General features: G+C 37.3%; 1 protein-coding gene across 1 annotated transcript in view; it reads left to right on the top strand.

Moving 5' to 3' along the window:
- The first annotated feature begins 730 nt into the window (after positions 1-730).
- Positions 731-21,198, top strand: part of tox (thymocyte selection associated high mobility group box) — a 52,653-nt gene continuing 32,185 nt past the window's right edge. Inside the window, exon 1 of the mRNA XM_015380875.1 lies at positions 731-1,224. Within this exon, the coding sequence (XP_015236361.1) occupies positions 1,120-1,224 (105 nt within the window). The 5' untranslated portion in view covers positions 731-1,119. The remainder of the gene's footprint in view (positions 1,225-21,198) is intronic.

The following is a 21,198-nucleotide window of genomic DNA, read 5'->3' as shown; positions in this document are numbered from 1 at the left end:
TATATATATATATATATATATATATATATATATATATATATATATATATATAAAAACACTCGATTATGATAAGTTGATAAGTTGGTTTACTAGCATCCTGTCTAAGTCAGGTAAATGGAGTTGAATGATGAAAACTGTGAATTTCATTATTATTATTTAAGTTCTTACCTACATTATTACATTATGACCTAATTTTAATAATAAAATACTTGTGACAATTCTCTTTAATGCATTTCCTGCGTTGAAAGAAACTGTATATGGAAGAGATACACATTTTGACAAAGGTAGAGAATAACTATAAATATGTATATTTGAAAATGTTTAAAGTAGACATGTAAATCTATATGCACTGAGATGAGAAGCCAAAGTAGAAACTGGGAGATGTGAAATTGTTTGCGTTTATACACTCTTTCACCTCTAGGGGGAGCAGCTGCAACCATTAAACTGAAAACTCGGATGGAGGAAGACGGAAACTCAAATGTTACCAAAATAAAGCTCGTTTTCCGGTAGTGGCGTGTTTTATAGATACAATGTGATATACGTTCCTGGTTCTAGTTAATGTTTTATATTTTATCCATAGTAGAAATTGCGACTTTGTCTCGTATAAACTCATATTTTTCGTCGTAAAGAAGTGCAATCTTTTATTTTGTTATAAAGCGTACTTCCGGTTTTCTGTACGCAATATGTTTAGCTTTCTTTAGAAGCTCTTTGTATGAGTGGACCGCAGCAGCAGAGCAGCATTGACCAACTGAGTCCCAACCAGGGACAGACAGGTTTAGCGACATCCCCTGTCCCCGCCGCGCACCGCAGCAGGACCCGGACTCTGACAAAAGGAGGGAAAAAACTGCTCTTCTTGTTCTTATTTGAAGCTCTGCTCCAACCATAGAAGCGCTTTTAACAGGGAACTTTGGTCCTCTGAGCTGCGGTCACAGGAGCATGAGAGCCCGGCGCGTGGAGAAGCACATCCAGCCTAAACTTTACAAGTCTCTGTTTCAATAAGAAGCTGAAAACTAAACAATTTTTAATGGACTAAAACCATTTTTTAATCAAAATTTTATCAGTGACTGGTATTAAAAAGAGCAGAAAAGCAGAACAGAAGACGTGGATGTATTTGTAGTCATGGATGTAACAGTTTACCCTCCTCCTCCTCAGCCTCTGTCCGCCTCAGACCCCTCCAGGCTGGGGCAGCTCTCCTACCCTGACCCGGCTTTTGGGACCAACAAGGTTCGTCCTTATATTTTAAATATTCTTTTAAATTATCTCCTCTCTTTCTGTTATCCCCTCCTTTTCTCCTCACTCTGCTGTATTTTTGTATCTCGCCCAATTAAGTGCTAATTAATTGCTTTATTGGGGCCCCTCTTAGTTAAAGCATCTAATGAATTTAACTACATTTAGTGTGCCACTAGATCAGATAGTTTTTTAGCTAATCTTTTCCCCTTTAAAGTAATAATTTCACTTAACCACCTTCAAAGTAAGTCTATTATTTGTACACCCCAATTAAGAGTTATAATCATTATGTGGTACATTGTAATAAGCTGAAGTGAGAAGAGTTAAAGACTCTATAGTTTTGTTTTTTTTTAGCTACATCTAAAAGTGGTATTTTATGCTTAAAGATGGCAGCATGTTGATTTGTGCTCAGTGTGGGCTCTGTTTTCAGCTTCCCTCCAAAGAAAAGCCAAAGGTCAGTGTCAGACCCAAAGCATAAACCTGGACTTGGGTCACATCTATATGCATCTACTTCTATATCTGTGAGGCACATGTCATCTGATAAGCAATCATATATATGCAGGGAGATGTTTTTCAGAGTGAGTGCTTGGTGCCTGGGGAAACCATATTCATTTAGACAGCAATAAATGGCTGATCATTGAATTAGCCCTAACTGAGGGGCCGATCCAGAAGATTAATTAACCTTTTTCTTTTGTTTTAGCTGGATATAACACAACCTGCTCATTTGTGTGCTTAATTTGCTCAGTTCTGAAAAGATGCTGCATATTTCGGTGAAATGGTGGCGGGCTGAATCCAAGTCAGTTCTCCCCTTCACCAACTCATACCCCCATTTCCTTCTCCTTTTACCATTTTGTAAACAAACAGTTTCCCCTACATTTTAGCCTTTGCTCGTCTGATACTTTATCTTATACATTTCCCTAAACACAGAAGATAAATAGACACTAAATGCTAGAATAGAATAGAATAGAATAGAAACTCAATTTATTGTCCCACAATGGTGTTTAAAGCAGCAAAAATATTATAGAAAAAATGGTCACACAAGTGTGGACCTTAGAAAAGTGTATAAGAATAAGTTTCACATATAATTTAAGTTATTTGTTTACAGCATTTGATCTGGCTCTATTTAAGCCATTTTGGATCCTATGAAATATGACGCATTAAGACCGCATTTAAGACCAGAATTACTCTTAGCCCCCTGTTCATGCCAGATATTACATATCGAAGGCAACATATGAGTGACAGCTGACAAAAAATGCTGTAAGGCTTTCGTTCCTAAAAGAGATTAGAATCAAATTACAGGAACGTGAAAAATGCAAAGAATAGAAGAATGCAGATTAACACTGCAAAGCAAAACATGAAACAAATCATTCCACAATCAGTGTTTAAGCAAGACAGAACAAACTGGCGCTCATTGATTTTCAGATTTGATGTGCAAACTTTACTGAAGGCAGAGTTTCCATTAAATGTACACATTAAAACCCAAAAATGATCCATGAGATCAAGAAGTTTCCACCTAGTTTCTGATACTAAGTCCTTCAGCACCTGATTCAGCCACTGTTTGTTGGGAGATGCTCAGAGTCACTCGATTTCAGTGTAATTAGCCAAGTTTTGACGCTGTGGAACATTTCTTTCCCCAGAACTACCCAGGCTAGTTTTTGTGAGCTTTTCCACTGTGTAACAGTTGGGTTACATCAGCAGACACCGGACAGGTACCTCCTCCCACCGTAGGAGTGTCTACAAGGTCTTTAAAAGGCTTTGATTTGTAGCAATGAAACTATAGCCCACAATTCTTTTCCAGAGAAGACAAGAATAAACTAAATAAAATTACAACAAACTAGGTGAAAAAAATGTGATAATAACAAATGTGTGATAGGAAGCCCTGGTCAGGAAACCTGGTGTTTTAACTCCAGGCTCTGTAATGCCTCATGTGCAGAGAAAGTTTAAACTGCTGTGAAAAGATTTGATCACTTCATTTCTTCTCAGTTTGTAAGTTGTTAAATCCCATTTGCAATTAGGTTCAATTTATTAAGACACCATGAAATTTCCACATGGGAAAAAAATGTAGCAGTTAAAAAAGAGCTGCCTGCAACCTGTTTAGTGATAGATGCATAACAATAATAACACTTTTGGTTTGTTTGCATCAGCATCAATCATTCACACTCTGTCACATACAGTTTTTTTCTATATATATATGTATAAGTTACATATCTTCATAGGCTAAATGAACAAAGTAGGATGCGTGTCCCGTAGCTGGTCTGATGCACTCTTTCATCCCTGAGTCATTCACACGCAGGTTTTCTCTCCACTCACCTTTTAGGAAACTTTGCCTCACACAAAGTCTGTACGGCTGCAAATGTGCATCAGTTGGATACTTAAAAAAAACATCTTAGATACAGTTTTTTGCCATCTTAAACAACCATCCTTTGCTTCTGCTTGAGCTTCTCATTTGGTATCGTATTAATGTATTTCTGAGCTGGTAAAATGATAAATTAACTATATTTTATCTTACAATATATGCTGTAAAAGGCTCTTTTAAAAAAATAAAATAATGGTTTATAATTGGCTGTCAAACTACTTCTTCTATCACTGATACGATTGCTTAGACATGAAAAATCTTTTCACCTAAGTAGTAAAATTAAACACTTTCCTTTGGTGTGATTTGTTTTTTTGTGTGCAACACCTCTTCAGCCGATGTATTCAGACATCGGTGAAGCCTTGTCTCCAGTTCCTCGGCCTTTGTCTTGGTTTAGGCCTAGTCAGATTGGGATTGAGAGATTGTTCATCCAGTTACCTCAGACATCATATCTTTTCCTAACAGCTTTGGAAAATGACTTTCCTGATCTTTCCTATGTCTTTCTCTATTTAGGTAGGAATTTAAAACATGCTGCTAAAATATTTTCTCGTTTTCCGCTGATTTTTCCAATGAGTTCTCTATTTGAAAAAAGCCGTACTCTGCCAGAAAACCCACAATTTATGTGTTTTTTTTTTTGTTTCAAGAAGACGGGAAGCAGAGATATAGGTGGTAGATGCTGGGGATGTGGAGAGAGAGAGCGGTGTGGTTGGGGGTAGGGACTGGAGAGAGATACGGAGGGTAGTTGGGGGTCGGGATGTTGTAGATGAGAGAGAAAGAGTGACGGAGAGAGAGAGAGTGTGTGTGTGTGTGTGCAGTGGGGGGTGGGGCCACCAAGGTTTGTACTATATTTCTCTCTCTCTCTCTCTCTCTCTCTCTGTCTTTTGATTCACAGCAATGTCGGCCTGATAGACGAGATCAAATTACTCCATGGCTGAACGCAGGGAGAGAAAGAAAAGAGAGAATGTAGAAAAAGGAAGAAAGGCAGGAAGTGTGAGGAGAAACAAAACGAGAAGAAAAAGAAGAAAAGAAGCATTAAATTAGAGAGCTGCGGGGACAGATGTTGAATGTGAAGAGGTAAAAGCAGTGGTGGAAAAAAAAAAATGAAACAAGTGAATGCACAGTTACCACTGGAAAGGCGAAATGTCATCTCAATTTATACCCATGATTAGGATTAGCGAGGAACACTTTAACAGGAAATTCTCTCCAGATACAGTTGGATTTGCAGACTATATGCAGAGATTCAGCCTCTAACCCTAAAGCAGGCTTTCCTTCCCTGTTGGAGCTGCTGCATAAGCCTTCATCCCTCTACATAATAAACATTTCACTCTGCAGCGTTTGTACTTTTAGGCTGGCTGCCAGGTCTTCAAACTCATTAAAAGACTTAAATTTATTCAGCCCAATTTTAAGGCCTTAAAAAGTCTTAAATATGTCCAGATCTTACGGTGCTTATGGTATAGGTCTTAAAAGAAATCTGGTTTGCCCATTCCTTTTGGCTCTTTTTAGGGGGAAGGAGTTTGCTGGTGTTATTCATTCGTTCCACATGTAGATCTGGATAATGAGTTAAGGTTTTATTTCCTGATAGCACAACTACTAAGCCTATGATGCAGTGCAACTCCTGAAACTGGCTTCTTGGTGCTTGTTTCACAAACTTTGACAAGGTTATATTTCAATTCCAATAGTTAGTAAGTGAAGTATAAGTTAGATTATTTTATTTAGTACATCCTGGTCTTTTTAAAAACAGTATAAGTCTGGATATAGTCATAAAAAATGAAACTCAGTGAAGCTTACATGAATCCTGTGCTTTGCATTTCTCAATTCTCTATATCTGATGCAACATTAAGCCAAAGATGCAAATGTTTCTCATTTGAGTACAATGCTAGTAAAATTAAAAGTTAAAGAGAGAAGCTGTTTGCTAGGACTACACCATCTAAAAAGGATCAAATTAAAATGAAAGCCAATAAATAGAAAAGTAAAACATTGCAGACTTTAAATGTTGAATACATCTAATCTTTCTCCTCACTGAGATTCTAATATCTGTGCTTTACTTATTGTTAGCTTTAGGCATTTGAATCTTGATGCATCCTTTTAAAGCGTTAATTAAAGGTTTAAAATGTTTTCATTGTGATGAAAGCCTAAATCGTTACTCAAAAGGTGCTGGTTATTTTACTTATAAGTATTTTTTTTTTACTTTATAATCTAGAAATTTGCTTCTGCAAGCCCTGTAAATTCTGTGTGCAAGCATGAGCAGATCAAACCCAAAAATAATACAAATAAGGGGTTGTATATAATGCTGAGAAAATAATTAATTCAAACTGAAATTTGAGCAGTTTTACAGAAATCCACATCCTTAAATCAACAAAATATTTCCCTAATAAGGGAATAAAGGAGCTTTGCTCTCTGTAGCTTCATCCGTTGATTATAATTTGTTCAGGAATATGAAATGGAAAAAGGTTCGTATTACTTAGAATTGCTTTTGTCAAAAACAGTGAGGAATGTAGGAACTGACCTGCAGCTTGCTTCAGTGTTAGGGCCTGTGTTCCAGAACAAATCACCTGCAGGAATCAGGCGGTAAAGGTTGAACTCTGCAGCTCATTGCTGAGGTTGTCGCACCATCTGTGAACCTGTGTGCTTTATTAATCAGCAGCTAAAAGACCTGCACTGAACACAAATATGGAGAATAATCAAATTAGAAGTACAGCTTTAGAAAGATAATCCTTAACCTAACCTACTTTTTTGCAATCTCAGTCTTTTTATTCTTATATCAATAGTAAGTAGGATACCGACATATTAGAAGTTTGTCTATATATTCTGCTTATATGTTGAGTTTGATTTTAATATTTATTTTATTGTAGAATCTCCTGCTGGTAAGAAAGGGTTGCAAAATGATTGTGAATGTATTGTTAAACAAGGTAAACACCCTTAAGATAAATCTAGTTAAATTTCCACTTGTTTTCTTATTTTCATTCTGATCTTTTCAGCTTTCTCTGTGACTTTCAGCATCAACAGCTCTATAATCTGTGTAATTTGTGGGCACTTATTGCATTTAGAGTCGTCTGAATGGTTGGATATTAGTTATTGTGATGTAAAGTCTGAGTTCAGGACACTTGGAGCCTCAAAGCCAACAAATATTGCATTGCAAACACCAATACTGAGCCGCCTGTGTTTTTGCTTTAAGTTTTGCAGCCGTAATGCCGAGTAGCTGCGGTGCACAGGCAAGTTCGATAAGATGATGTTTACCATTCAGTTTTATTTACATTTTATAATTTTATTATAACAATCACCAGTCCTCTTTCTGCGATGGACTTGTGGACAGTCCAGGATGTAACCCGCCTCTCACCCATTGACTACTGGGATAAGCTCTAGTCCCCCCGTGACCCCATTAGGGAATAAGCGGATATGATAATGGATAGAAGGACCAGTCCTTTTAATTAAGATAAAAAAAACAAAACAACTAAATGATTGAATTCTTCCATCTAAACCACACTCCACGCTATTTCTAACTCTATTTTTGAACCAATTAAACGTACAATTGGCCCCAGTTAACTTTTATTTACAAATTTCAGTAAAGATTATGTGCAGTAAACTATTTATTTTTCTCTCTGGATTCAGATTGTTTTTTTCTTTTTGTTTGTTTTCTGAGGTCTGAGTGACTTTAGTAGTTCTGAGTGTGTTTTATCATTGTTTAACTATCGAAAGCTCTGTACAAACAGATTGATGGACATAGAAAAGGGCTGGAATGCTGGCTGCCTGGCATTTTGTTTAACCTCTATAGATATAATACAGAAGAGCCTTATACGAATTAAATCCAAACGTGGATCGATCATACATTTGGTGAGTTTTGAGTTTACTTAAAAGTTATTTATTCAGTAATTTCTATCAGTGCCACCATATGGCTGTGTAGCACCTCTCAACTGGGGGAAGGAAGAGAAAGAATAAGGAATCCTAGAAAGTGGGGAAGGAGGGAAGAGGGGCAGAGAGAGGTGGAGGGCCTAATGTAAACATAATGATTGTGAAAGCTGGGTGAGGTATTTCCAAAGCAAATACAGAATTAGAGAGAACAATGAGGAAAGAACTGGACAGGAGAATCAAAAAACACAGTTTAAGAGATGCCAGCATATAATTTATGAATGGAAATGTTTCAGTAGTCATGGGTGACTAGAATACACTTGTGTTTCATATAACCACAGTTAAAGACAATGGGTGTTTTGAAATCATGCAAATTATGGACTTAGTTCCTCCAAAGTTCCTGTTGTGGCTTTAATGTTCCACTGAACACAGTCTGCGATAACAAAGGAAAACAGTCTGTTCAACATATGGATCTTTATTTAGTGTACCCCTACATGTCTTTGTTTTTATTTCCAAATTAAAGTGTCAACAATGCAGGAAGTGGCGGCCTTTACAGCTAAATGCAGATATATTGGATGGATATTATTTCCAAAAGGTCTAAATAGCTGTAAACTGAATCATGCTCAAAGTTCCTGTAAGCAGCTTTGATTTCAGGGTCCAGATGTTGTTTTTGCCCTTCTGTGTCACTGGTCTATGGTTTATATAATCATGTCAAAGTACTGAGCTTTAGTTTATGTTATTAGAAACATTTCAGAGTTTTGCAACAACTGAACATTTTTTTTTGCATTTTCTGCTATTTCTCTTTTAGATATCATTAAACATAGTGTTTAGGTGCTGGCTGACAGTAAAAGCTTGGAGAGAGGTTTAGGTTTGTACTGCAAGAAGCTAGTGCTTTGTTGGAAAGATGTGGAATGTGGAAAAATTATGAAACTTTGTTTATTCTTTTTTTTTTAAAGAATTACAAATTGATCTGTTGTGTGTTTTTTAAACATTGTTTGTACTATGCCTAAACTCTGAAATGGTCTGCAGTAATATTTGATTTATTAAGGTAAACGTCTACATGATCTATGAAAACCCACTAAACTAGGGGTCAAACATTACCATTTAAATTGCTAACATAAAGAGGTTTAAAATGGAAACTCTGAAATCAATTTGTTTTAAAGCACCCATAAAACTCGTCCATAACCAGCCAGTTTTGTCAAGGCTCAGAACAGGGGACCATGTGTTCAAGGTAGATAGACAGACAGGCGGACAGACTGATTATTCAAAAAGTGTTTATTTTAGAAAAAAACCATGCAGAAACAGCAGCTAGGGCGTTTATCAAAGGGACCTCTGCAGAAAGGAAACACAGGTTAGTGACCACATAAATCTAGCGCAGGAAGCTTATGATCGTGAGTCACTAACCTGGTTTACTAGTTCAATCCTTGCCCAGAGAATGAGGTAAGATCCAGCTGATGTGCTGCCGCCAAGCTGTGGTGGGCGCGGCCCAGAGTGTCCCGGACCCCTCAGCCCCGGAGGACAGAGAACAAGTAGGAGACAAGATCCGGACAGATGGAAAAATCCAGTGGGCGAAGCCAAAGCTAGCGTTTAGGACTTGTTCAGGATTCAGTATCAGAAGATCCTAAGTCCAAAGAGTTTCCGAAGTTTCCAGGTTGGAGATAGGAATAGCGCCAAGTTCAGTCAGCAGGCAGAATCCAGGAGGAGTCCATAGACAGGTCAGGCAAACAGATCAGACGGGAACAGGTGGGTTCAGTGCTCGAGAGACAGACCAGGTCAGGATCAGGTAATGAGAAACACTAAGGTAATGCTGGAACACCTCATCACTGGCTAGAGAATAATCCCCCCAGTTGCCTGGAAACGCGAGCAGGTTAAAACAGATCAGATGGGAACAGGCAGGCTCAGTGTTTGAGAGGCAGACCAGGAAATCAGAAACAGTAAGGTAACGCTGGACACACTCTCGTCACTGGCTCAGGAAAATAATCTGGCCCTGATTACTGGTTGGAGAGCTGTTTAAGTAGAAGCAGGAGCAGGTGGGTCAGATGATTGGTTATGAGAAAAAGGGTGGAGTTAGGCAGGAGAATGAAATGAGTAATTCAGCCAGTCATCAGCGCCAAGATCATGACAGTTTTTCAAAAATTTTATACCATGTCAACATTTTTAAAGGCAACATTATATCTGGTTATGAGCAACAAATAAAGCTTGATTAGTTCAAAACGAATGAGGATTGAAGACTTTATGAAAAATCAAAAGTGACAAAAGGAATGTTTATTTGTAGGAATTATAAAATGCTTAATTGAACTTGTTGGACAATAAATATGAAGGTTATTATTACACATGTTGTGAAGTAAATACAATTGATATTTTTAAGAAAGACATACAAGTATTTCTTTTATTTTAAATTAGTTGGTTAGTTGATATTTTTATGCTTTTTTATTCTGTCAGTTTCAGTTTCCATAGTTTTCAATTCTTCTTTAGAGAAATACAGAGAGCCAATAGACCAGAGAGCCAATTGTTAATATTAAGTAGGGAACTATGTACCTTTGATTCAGTCCTGCAATAATTTTATCTTTTTTATTTTTAGCTAATGTTTAATTTCCTGCTGAGTGCTTCAATATTCCTGTCAATTTGATGATGATAATAATAGCTTTTAATGCTGAGGAACAAAGAAAGTATTATTCTATACCAAAATCATTCACGGATAGGCCCACAGTAAGTATAGTTGTTTCAGTGTAACTAACGATCTGACCAATGCAAAAAGTAGCAGCAACCTCTGTCTGTCTGGTCATTTTGCATAATACTTCCTTAAGTATTTAACTACAGCAACAGGGTAGGTAACTTATCTTCCGTTCTTAATGTCCACTTAACTCTGGTTCTACCAAAACCTTTTTGTATCAGACACATTACAGTAAACTCCAATATCTTCACAATTAAACTGAGTTCATTTTTGTTGTTATTTATTAATTGTTGGAATGGGTTATGTCTCCTGGAAGCTAATATTAGCCAGTGTTACTTTATGTTGTCCAGTTTACTGATTTAACTGTTACAGAAACAGAAACTTGGCTAACTTTTAGACTCCTCCAACAGCGATAGCGTAGCATGTAGCACCATTCACCATTTTATTTTATTTTTTTACATCTATCTGCCCTATAAGGAGAGTTCCTTCAAACATGATTTTTGTCTGTTTTTGCTAATGAAAGGATTATTTTCCTTCTGGCTTTTCTTGACATGTTTGCAGACTTTACAACTTCCAGCATTATTATGATTTCTAGGGACGCAAAGCAGTTTCCCGCCAAAGCGCAAGGGGGGAGCCTATTCGAGAACTTGCGATGGTCACGAGAACCTTGGCAGGGTCGGCGGAAAGGCATACCATGGACCAATCACAGCCACTTTTTGTCTGCCCACTTCCACTAAAGGTCTGTGCGGGTTTGCAACCGTCCGATGCGTAGTCAGGATTTTTTTGAGGTGCGCAACGACGGTTGCCGAACCTCTGCGCAGGGGGCGTGGTCGTGCACAGAGAGGTTGCAGAGAGGTTGCAGAGGCTATGCGTCAGAGGCATAAATTGGCCTAAAGCCTCTGTTAGTGCTGTGCTGCAGCCAAAAAAATATTAGGACAGTTCGGGCAAATGTGAGTGACTCAGTTTATACTAATCTTGATGCAAATGAGAGCCTTTGAATAATTATTATTGTTAGAATTGATTATGTCAAGGTATTTCTTATTTTGAGAACCATATAAGGCAACAATGTGAGCAACTGTGCAGCCTTATAGATGTTTATGGAAACCATGATTGCACTGTATCAAACTGAAAATTATTAGGAAAAGCTGTTTTCTTTATAGCATCTCATAACGAAAATAAGGCAGCTTGGTCCTAGTCTTAGAGCCCAAGGTAACCTGACAACAACTGCAGGACTTTTTAAAATCAAAACAGGCGGCATATGTGTTGATGCAGCAAAAGTCACCTTGGGGGTATCAGAACATTACCGTCATCGCACCCATTTCTCCTTGCTTCATGTTTACCTGCAGGGGGAACAGTGTGTTTGCATGTAATAATAAATCTGCCTCCACATGAGTTGGCTGACTTAAGTTACTGTATATTGTGATTGCTGGCATGCAGCCTCGGCATAAACAGGATAATCCCCTGTGGAATGAAAAAAAAAAAAAGAAATAAATAATGCACCCCTCATCAAACCTGAAAAGAAGCATTACCATTTTTAAGGAACAATCTTTGTCAGTCAGGATTATAAAAATGAATTAATATGGATTTGTCAGTGATTTTAAAATGTCACGCACTAATATGTAAATGTGTTGTGTAATTGGTGTTTTCATAGCGGGCATGGAATGTAGAGCCACTGACGATATTGGCTTTACTGCAGTAATGTTTTCAGTGTCATATCTCTTTTATTTATTCAGCTGAAGCAGTTGGAGAAGATGTACGGCAAACCTACAGTTATCATTGCTGTGGCCCTCCCCCAGCAGCTTCACGCTCATGTTTCTACTGTACCCTCCTTAAGTTTTTATCCAGCCAGAGTGCCGGCATTTTATCTAATTATCTATCAGAACACAACTAGTCAATCTGTCCATCCGTCTGTCTATGTTGGCAGTCTTTACCAAAGAACATCTCGCCAGCCTCATCCCCCAACACCACTCATAAGGCTTGCTGATGATTGGTTTGCTTTCAGAGCTTCAGAGCTGATGCTTGTGTGCCGGTTTTTTTTTTTTTGTGTGTGTGAAAGCATTTTTAGTTGGTTAAATCTCGGGGACGGGGCGATGAGGGGCTCCTTGTTGGTGGAGGGGTGCCAAATGGAACAGATGGGCGGAGACAGTGCGCTGCCAGAAGAGACTAATTATCAGGATTTTGGTTCCAAAACAAACATATTGCAATCAAATCACATGCTGCAATCATCTCTGCATTGTTCTGTGTTTGTGTGCGCCGTATTTGTGACAATGACTTGGCTCAATTAACTTGTGGCGAACAAGATTGGATCAGTTCCAGCGTCGTTATTCGAAAATAGTTGGAATCCGTTTTCCTCTAGCTCTCGGCTTTTGTTCTCAATCATGCCATCATAGCTGTTGTAGTGAAGTGCTAATTGCTGTGGATGGATTGAAACAACATTGTCACAGTTTGTAAAGTTGTGACTTTTTTGACCCCGTTTCCTTCTGCCCCTTCTAACTATCTGGGACTTTAAACAAACTGGGTGAATTATCTACTGGTCCTCTGCAGTCGACACACTGGGGATGTCAAAAACGACAGGTCCCGTTGGGCTTTTCTTATCTTAAACTTTATACTTTTCTTAGAGGTATACAACTTTAGACTCAGTAAGTGTTCTGAGCTGCAAAGTTCAGAGTGAAATACTATTTAAAGATAACATAATAAGCTTTGGGGAATCAGCTGACCTTGGCCTTTTGTTTTCAAAAGGATATGATTACCAAAATCTACCCAGAAGACATCGGGTAGGTTTATCTTTTGCAAACAATAATACCAATACCATCTGTTTTACATGCATGCGGTTATTTAATCTGTGTTAAGGTTTGCCTTATAAGATTACTCTTGTTTCAACGTTTTCTTTTCTTAAGCAGAAAAATAAGTAACTAACATAGACTGGGCCAATGAATCATTCTTATAGTTGCATCAGAAATACTCTGATGTTGCTTATTTGGATTCTTGATTAAATCTGAATGTGTTTACACAATAATAGATTACAAAATAATATTGTAGAACCATTAAATCTGAGCAGCAGTCTGTCTGCTCGGGGGGGACACAAAGTTAACTCATCTGCTGTTAACTGCGTAACTTATTTGGGGTTGGGAGGGATGGAGGTGGGGTTGATTATTTGTCTTTATTGGCGTATTTACGCTGCTGCTTTGGTCCAAGGATTAGTCCAGGGAATGATTATAGTGAGAAAACTCACACCTTCAGTTAGCTGGTTTGCTTTCACACGAAGATATTTAGCCAAACAACGCTATGCAGTTAAAGCAGGTTTTTGGGGGGGCATTTTTGCTCCAGTATTGTGCCGATTTAGAGCAAAATAAGAAAGTCTGTCTCTAGTTCTTTTTTTTTTTTTTTTACTACTTTTTTTTTTTTTTTTTTTTAACTACTTCGGAGTTCAAATGCAGTTGAATCTTCGTATTTTGCGCTATCATTTTGTTTTTGTGATTCTTTTACTCGTACATTGAATCCTCACTTCCTGTTTTTGATTTGCTAGGTGACACACAATCTCAGTTTAAGCAAAACTGTTAAAATTGCAAGTTTTATTCATGCCAGGGTACGGTTCACATCGACATATTGCAAAGTTTTGGTGTGAAAGCACTGTAAAGAACTACATCCACAACAACAGTATTTGGTGATCGTTTGCAGGAAACCTGCTGTTATCATGAGTCCAGGCAAAGTTAACCATATGTGTTTATTGTAGATGAAAAAGGTCCCACAAAACAGCTTAGACTGACAGGTTTCAGTCAAACACGGTCAGTGGTGACATGTATAAAATGTTTGTTAGCGATGCTAACAATGACATTTTATTTCTTTCAGGATTTTTTTTAATATTTTTGATCACTCATTTATGTCAAAATATTCCAACCTGCCTACATTTCTTTATGCAATATATTTCAACTGGAGGTTGAAAGCTCGAATAATAATAATAAAACAACTGTTTGAAATCAGGACTTTTTTTTTTTTTTTTCCCAGTTCTGTTTAAACAGATAAATAAGAGATACATTTCATTTTGTAACATTTTGACCCATTGATACAATTTTTTATTTATTTATATGCTACTCTTAAACTCTTATTTTAGATTGTTAAAGCAGAGCTACCGTTAAAAAAATTTCAAGAGAGCAGACTTTTAAACAAACATCTAAATATCTGAAATAATCATAAAGTAGAAGCTTTAAAACCACCTTAAAGGTATAGTGGAGGATGTTCTTTTTCAGGGTGGATCATCAAAACAAGTGGTCCTCCTAATTGTCAATCATTCTGGTGATATGTTCACGTAAGGCCGTCCTACGTGCTCTTCGTCATTTTCACTTACCGGTGGTGAGTCTAACATAGAGGAAAAATTGCGAATCTTGTATTGAAAAGTAAGCTTGTATGAGTGATGCAAACAGCAACTTTTAAACAGAGCGTGCACGAGGAGAAATGTGCATGCTCTCACACGGGTTTAATAGGCGTTCCCTCTCGGGAGCGGGTACAGGGTGTTGCATGTGCATTTTCTTTATTTTAAGTTTGTGAAAATACTCCACTATACCTTTAAGCGCCTTATGTTAGCGATTAGCATGATTGGCCTGCATAACATGACTAAAACAGTCAACTTTCGGGTCCATTAGGGAATGAGGATATTGTGTAGGGGAATGAACGCAAGCTGAGGTGTTTAACACAAGTCTTAATGGAAGTTTGATACCTGCTATTGCTAATCAAATTACCTAGTACCACTTAACAATAACTTACGATACACTTTATAGTTTATAAATATCTTATTAATGAATGTATAACCACATTTTAATTCATTTGAGAATTTTTACTATACATTTAACATATGCATGTAAATGCTTATGAGGGAAGTGAAATGTTGAATTTAGGCAGCACTAGATGAAATATTTAGTAAAACAGATTAGGCATAAAACTAGTCAGTTTTGTCCCCTACTCATTCTAACCTAAAGAATAATAAACATTTATTAACTAGTTATAAATTGTATACCGATAAATTGATAACATATAAACTATTTGTTAGCATCTACAAGTTAAACGTATTGTAAAGAGGTACCATATTTCTTAAAGAAATGTCCAAATCCTGGTTGAAAGTTTAAAATGATAACACCAAGCGCTCTTCCAGTAATAACTTTAGCCTTCCTGTTATTTGCTAAAAGTCCTGCTCTCCCACAAACGTATTGAATCACATATATATCAAAGAATACATTTTCATCATTTTTAATTAGCTCCTCACATCTTTTCTTATTCCTACTCCATTTTAAACACCTCTCTGATACTAAGCATAGCTCCTCCCATCAGTAACAGCATCCACACCAAAGAGTGATGTCAACATGACCTGGTAGCAAACAGTATAGGTATCTCTGGAAAGATTAAGAATGTATTTATGTGCTTCTGATAAGTTAAAAAGCAGCAAGTTAATGTCTCCTGACATTTTCTTGGTGCATAATTATTATTTAACTTATGGATCAGTTTATTTTAGCTTTAGGTCACTTTAAAAAGCACAGAAACCATAGAGACTGCCCTCAGCCCAGATATCATATCTAATACTGTCCTTACTTTTAGATCCAATAGTGATACTAGATTGGATCTGTCCCACCGATAGATGATATTGCATTAGAATTGAAGGAAACACAAACAATTGTACTTTTTCCTCCAGTTGACTGGCAGAAACTATATGGCATAATTTGATAATAACATTGGGTTAACAGGTTGACACTTATGTAAAAGTATCAGTGTTTTTTCCATTTGGTTTGTGACCTGAGTAGATGATTAATTGTGGAATGAGAGAATGCCTTTAGGCTGTCACACAGAAATTAAACAAAGCCTTATCAGCTGTAATGGTCAGAAACTTTAATTTACAGGGGGAAAAAAAGAGTTGTCCTGATGTTAAAACAAAAACTGGCTGCTTTCATTGTTAACAGTGCTAGAACGTAAACCGCTGCATTGAGAGTGATTAAAACCTAAGTTTTAAGAATTGAATTTTTTTTTTCTCTGCACTTTCAGAAAAAGTGTTTGCTCACGCACATTCAATCTAGATTTACAGCTAGGGTGGATACATTTAGCTAATAAAACCATGTTTATATTGTCGTCAGGGTGACACAGATAAGACAGATAAACAGTTGCTGAGCTGAACTACCACAGCTGGGTGAATCTGCCTTATCCACACACACAAAGTCACTCATAACTCTTCCTTTCGTTCTCTATCTATTTCTCAATGTACAGCCTCCCCTGGTGATTTATTTCCCCCTCAGACTGTCCACGGACAACTGAGGTCTCCTGAACCCGGGCTTACACCTCCACACATAACCCAAAACCATTATAGAGCTAAACTGATAACTGGGCAGGTCTGACACATTTAAAGAGACGTCATAGTTTTTGCTCCAGCGCAGGAGGAAGTGAAATGCTGCAAACATTCTCCCCGTATAACACTGCTTATTTGCATAGATATGTGCTTTTAGAGCTATTTAAGCACTTTCTTCATTTCAAGCTTCAACTGGTTTGATTTCTTTATGCTTTTAAATAAGATGTTTTCAGATGTGATGCTCTATAGAAATTCCACTTCTTACCTCCCATTTCAGATTAGATGAGTCAATTGAAACATTTTCTGATGGAGTAATATGTCAGTTAATTAGTTTTTTTTTTTTTTTTTACTTTCTAAAAGCTTTTCTGAGTACCCTGATTTCGCTTAAGAGGTAACCAGACCGCAGCCTTGTTTCTGGGAAATGGAGTAAAATCACACTCTTTCCATTTTTATCCTCTCGTCTCACTCTGTATCACTCTCTTCACATTAAGTCGCCCTTTACCTCTTTCTCCATCTCTCGCTTACTGCACATTCCATTTCTCAGTGGCTCCTCCTTTTTCTGCTCTCTCTCCTCTTTTCCTTGATACACAGTATTCCTCCCGTTTCCCCCCCCCCCTCTTTGTCCTTGTCTGTCATCCTAATAGTCTCTCTCTCTCACTCTCCCCCTCTTTCTCCCCCTTCTTCCGACCCTGACCCACTTAGCGGGCTGCTTGTTATTCAAACCTTTGCTTTACCCACACAAATACAGACATACACACACAGAAATGGAGAGTGAGCAGCAGAGATATGAGAGAGAAAGAGATAGGCATGGGGAGGGAAGAGGAGAGGTAATTCGGGTTTACTACAAAACCCAGCAATCTTTTCTCAGTTGTATTGCTGAAAGATCTGATAAACAGTAAACACTGATGTAAACGTAGTTCTTTTATAAGTTATTAAAGGATGCAAAATATGAATTTTGGTTCTATGCATTGGACAATAACAGAGGCCACTTGTTTTAATAGAATAAAGACTACATTCTGAAAACCAAGTTTAATGAAGCTTCATTTCAGATCTAAATTGATTAGAATAAAGTAAAAACGTCTGCCTGCAAAAATGTCTACATGCTCTTTTTATTTTACTCTGCTCATAATTTAGCTTCACTGTTTAACATATATGATGTTTCAGCATTAAATGGTTTTGATGCACAAATGACACTGTAAAAAATCCTAATGCGCTGAAACCGGACCTGAGCTGCTGATTTATTGCATCGTTTTATTAAAAATGTGAAATAAAGTTGCTCTTTTATTTAACCATCTTATTCACAGAGTGTCTGCAAAGTGGACTTCTGTCCTCGTCTCTACTTGCATGTCCCACTTTCGGCTGTTTTAAACATTTTAACTGCTCTTTGGATTAAGGGAAGTTTTTGTGCCCAGGAAAGAGATTGAGCAGAATGGGAGGTAGGAATGGGGGTCATTAGTACTGGCAAGTGCTTTAGCATCTGATTTAAAATTCTATGAATACATATCTTGATTTATAGAAAGAAATAATTACCTGCAATGAGGTAAAAAGCGAGGTAATGTTAGTTTTAGCAGTTATGACTTAGATTGTTGTTTTTTAAAGTAAAAACTTTCATCTTTGCTATTACAATTATCAGTCATTTCAAAGCCTAGTTTCATATTATAGAAAAGATAGAAAAAAAAACTGATCTTATTGCACTATAGCTAATCTCATTCTTTAAAACCAAACTCTTTAAAAGGCCTGTCATTAAATGAGCATTAAATCGGTGCCTGTACTTCTAACTACATACTGTGAGAAAATATTTACTCATCTGATGTAAGACATAGCAAGGCTTCCACATTAAAACGCTTTAAATATTTAAACCTTTGCTGGTCTAAGATTCATCCATTCAGCTAAAGCATTGAGCCAGCAGATGTAAAGTTAAAGGAAGTGACAGCTACTAAGATCCATCTCTGTCCTCGTGTCCCTCTGAGTTAATGAAGAATGTAATAGGCTCCACTCACTGAAAAGAAATCATCACTATTTCTCTCCTCTGGCCTTTTTTTTTCTCTGTCCCCATTCTTTCTCTTCTCTTCTTCTCTCCTCTGATGGTTCATACTGTGAGTTCAGACCTATATTTGTCCCTCGGATTACACAAACAAATTTCCATTTAGTTTTACCCTAATATAATCTGATTAGGAGACTCTCAGATTGCTTCTGTTTTTCTTAACTAATACATTTAGAAAGCGTGTAATACGGAATGTGATTAAGTGCATAGTACAACTTCATGAGTTTCTCTCTGTAATTTGAAAGAAAGCAGTGAGTTTATGATAATAATGATGTTTGTTATTATATAGAGCTAGTTTTATCCAGTTCTAAGCTTTTATTGAAAAAGCTCAACGCATGTTTGTCACTATCTGCTTCTGGTTCAGTTTGTCCCCAAAAGGTTCACATTTTTGGTTCTAAATTTATGGGCTAAGTTTTGACCCCAATCAGGAGCAAGTTGAACTGGTTCAGAAAAACTGTTTGGGCATGTGCTTTTTCTGGTTGTACTGGACTCCAGGTTCTTATAGAGCACATTCTGTTACCAGCTACGTAACAGAAGGAAGGAGGGGCGCCAACTAAATCTGAGATGATAAGCATGAGCCAATGGCTGATATGCATATAGGTTATTATACGTATTCAGGTATTAAAAAGTTTAAAAAAAATAATTATGAACACATTTTTTTCAAGTTTCCTTTGCACTAACCAGAAGTGTATACATGTATGGCTCCAGAGTTGTATTGTTTCTCTGGAATCAAATGCTCCCTTGTCAGGGTACATTGTCACCTCAAGAATGCTAACCTCCAGCCTGCATACATGGATCTGTGCTGCAACTCTCTTCCACTCTGTGGCAAACATATGTTAAGCTTTAACTCTGCAATGTAGTAAGTCAGGAAATTAGTGCAATGCTGAAATAATGAATGTGATTAATCACAATTAACTGATTATTGAAATAATCGTCAACTAATTTAGTAATTTATTAATCGTTAACTGGAGTTTAGAGACTCTAAAACATACCTTTAGCTGACAGAGGGACCCACTTAGAGCAGTAATAATAAAAATTGTAATAAAAAAAATATGAAAAGTTTTAGTTTCACCTGATTTAATTTCGTAAAAAGTCGCCTTTAAGGAATCTGTGGCTATCCGACTAATAATTGATTATTTGAAAAAAAAAATCAACAGATTAATCGGTAATCGTTAGTGGGAGCCCTAAATCAGTGTGTTACTATAGTAAAATGTTACCTGACCAAAAAGTGTCTCTACGATTCAGAAGTTGCATTTTTATATATGAATATTTATATATATCAGATCTGTTTCAAATGTTATTAATTGTCCTGCTCTAGAAAACATTCCCATCACACTACTATGGTTTCAAGTTGTTTATTGAGATGCCGGAGGGATCAAAGTGGTCCCTTTGCTATATAACATGTAACACAGTCCCGCCCCTCCTCCATCTGTTGCTGCACACTTCTGCATACAGGAAAGACTAATTCCCAATCACATCTACCAACACATTTTAAAGCTACAGCTTGGAATTTATAAGCGTTTTTAACAAGCTCTACCTTATTTAATTCCTCTTCAAACATACCTTTTTCTGTGATCTACTTCTAATCCTTTTGAAAATATATTTTTCAAATTTTTGCTAAGATATGTTAACGCGGTAATTTCAAAGTTATAAAACCATGAGAATCCCATGTTTATCATTAAAGCTGCAGCTTTCCTCAGCGTTTTTAAAGTTGCTTACATTTTAGACACAAGCACAGAGCAACGAAATTAATTCTCTGCATTTAACCCATCCCCTTGGGGAGCAGTGGGCTGCCATTGTGCGGCGCCCGGGGAGCAGTGTGGGGTTAAGGGTCTTGCTCAGTGAGCCAGAGTGGCAGTCTGTGGGAGTGGGGGATCTAACTCACAACCTCATGATTCAAAGCCCTATGCCATGACCACTAGGCTGCCACTCCCCTCATACAAGATAGGTGCAACATAATGCATCTAAAATAAGTACAAACTATGATTATAACAACTTTTAGATCTTCATTTTCCTGAACAATTGTAATACAAAAACTATGCGTTCCTTAGCTTTTATTATAAGAGGGATTCATGGGAGTTTTATGTGTATTGTATTTTAAATGGTTGCTCTACAGTCCAACAGCTTCAGTCTTTGCCTGTCAGACCTGCTGTTATTGCCGTTTTCTGTCGAAGGTACAGTAAACGGAAGAAAGTTATTTGACACTGAGATCCTTCGTTCTCCTCCTCCCTTCCTCTCTTTCTTACTGAAAGTGTTCACACCAAGAGCCGAATGAGTGTGATTCAGAGTGATGGGAAATGATTGTGTTCTTGTTATTGTTGTCACCGTATTGACATGTGAAACTGTTCTGGGTAACACTTTATAACTTAACTGTAAATGCTCCAAACCAACATCCTGTCCATCACTCTGCCTGTTTCTTCCTTTAGGCTCTCTGTTTGCTCTGTAATTCAACACCTCGTTTGCATAATACCCAACAGCTGGCGAATGGATAGGGCAGCTACACCTGTCTGTCCACCTTTGTGTGTGCGTGTGTGTGAGTGTGTGTGTGCTCAAGTCAGTGCTTTGCCTCCAGCCACCTGTTCAAATGTTCCTCTTGTGTTTGTCAACTGAAACAATAGTTATGTACCCAGGATACCACGAATTATTTGAATATGGCTTACCATGCAAATATGGATTTGTTTGGTCTCTCTTTGGGCTGGATGCAGTGCTTCAAGAGTAAAAAAAATCAA

This window comes from Cyprinodon variegatus, unplaced genomic scaffold, assembly GCF_000732505.1.
Source record: "Cyprinodon variegatus isolate N-32 unplaced genomic scaffold, C_variegatus-1.0 Scaffold224, whole genome shotgun sequence".
NCBI classification, from domain to species: Eukaryota; Metazoa; Chordata; class Actinopteri; order Cyprinodontiformes; family Cyprinodontidae; genus Cyprinodon; species Cyprinodon variegatus.
This window is presented reverse-complemented; position numbering and strand designations above follow the sequence as displayed.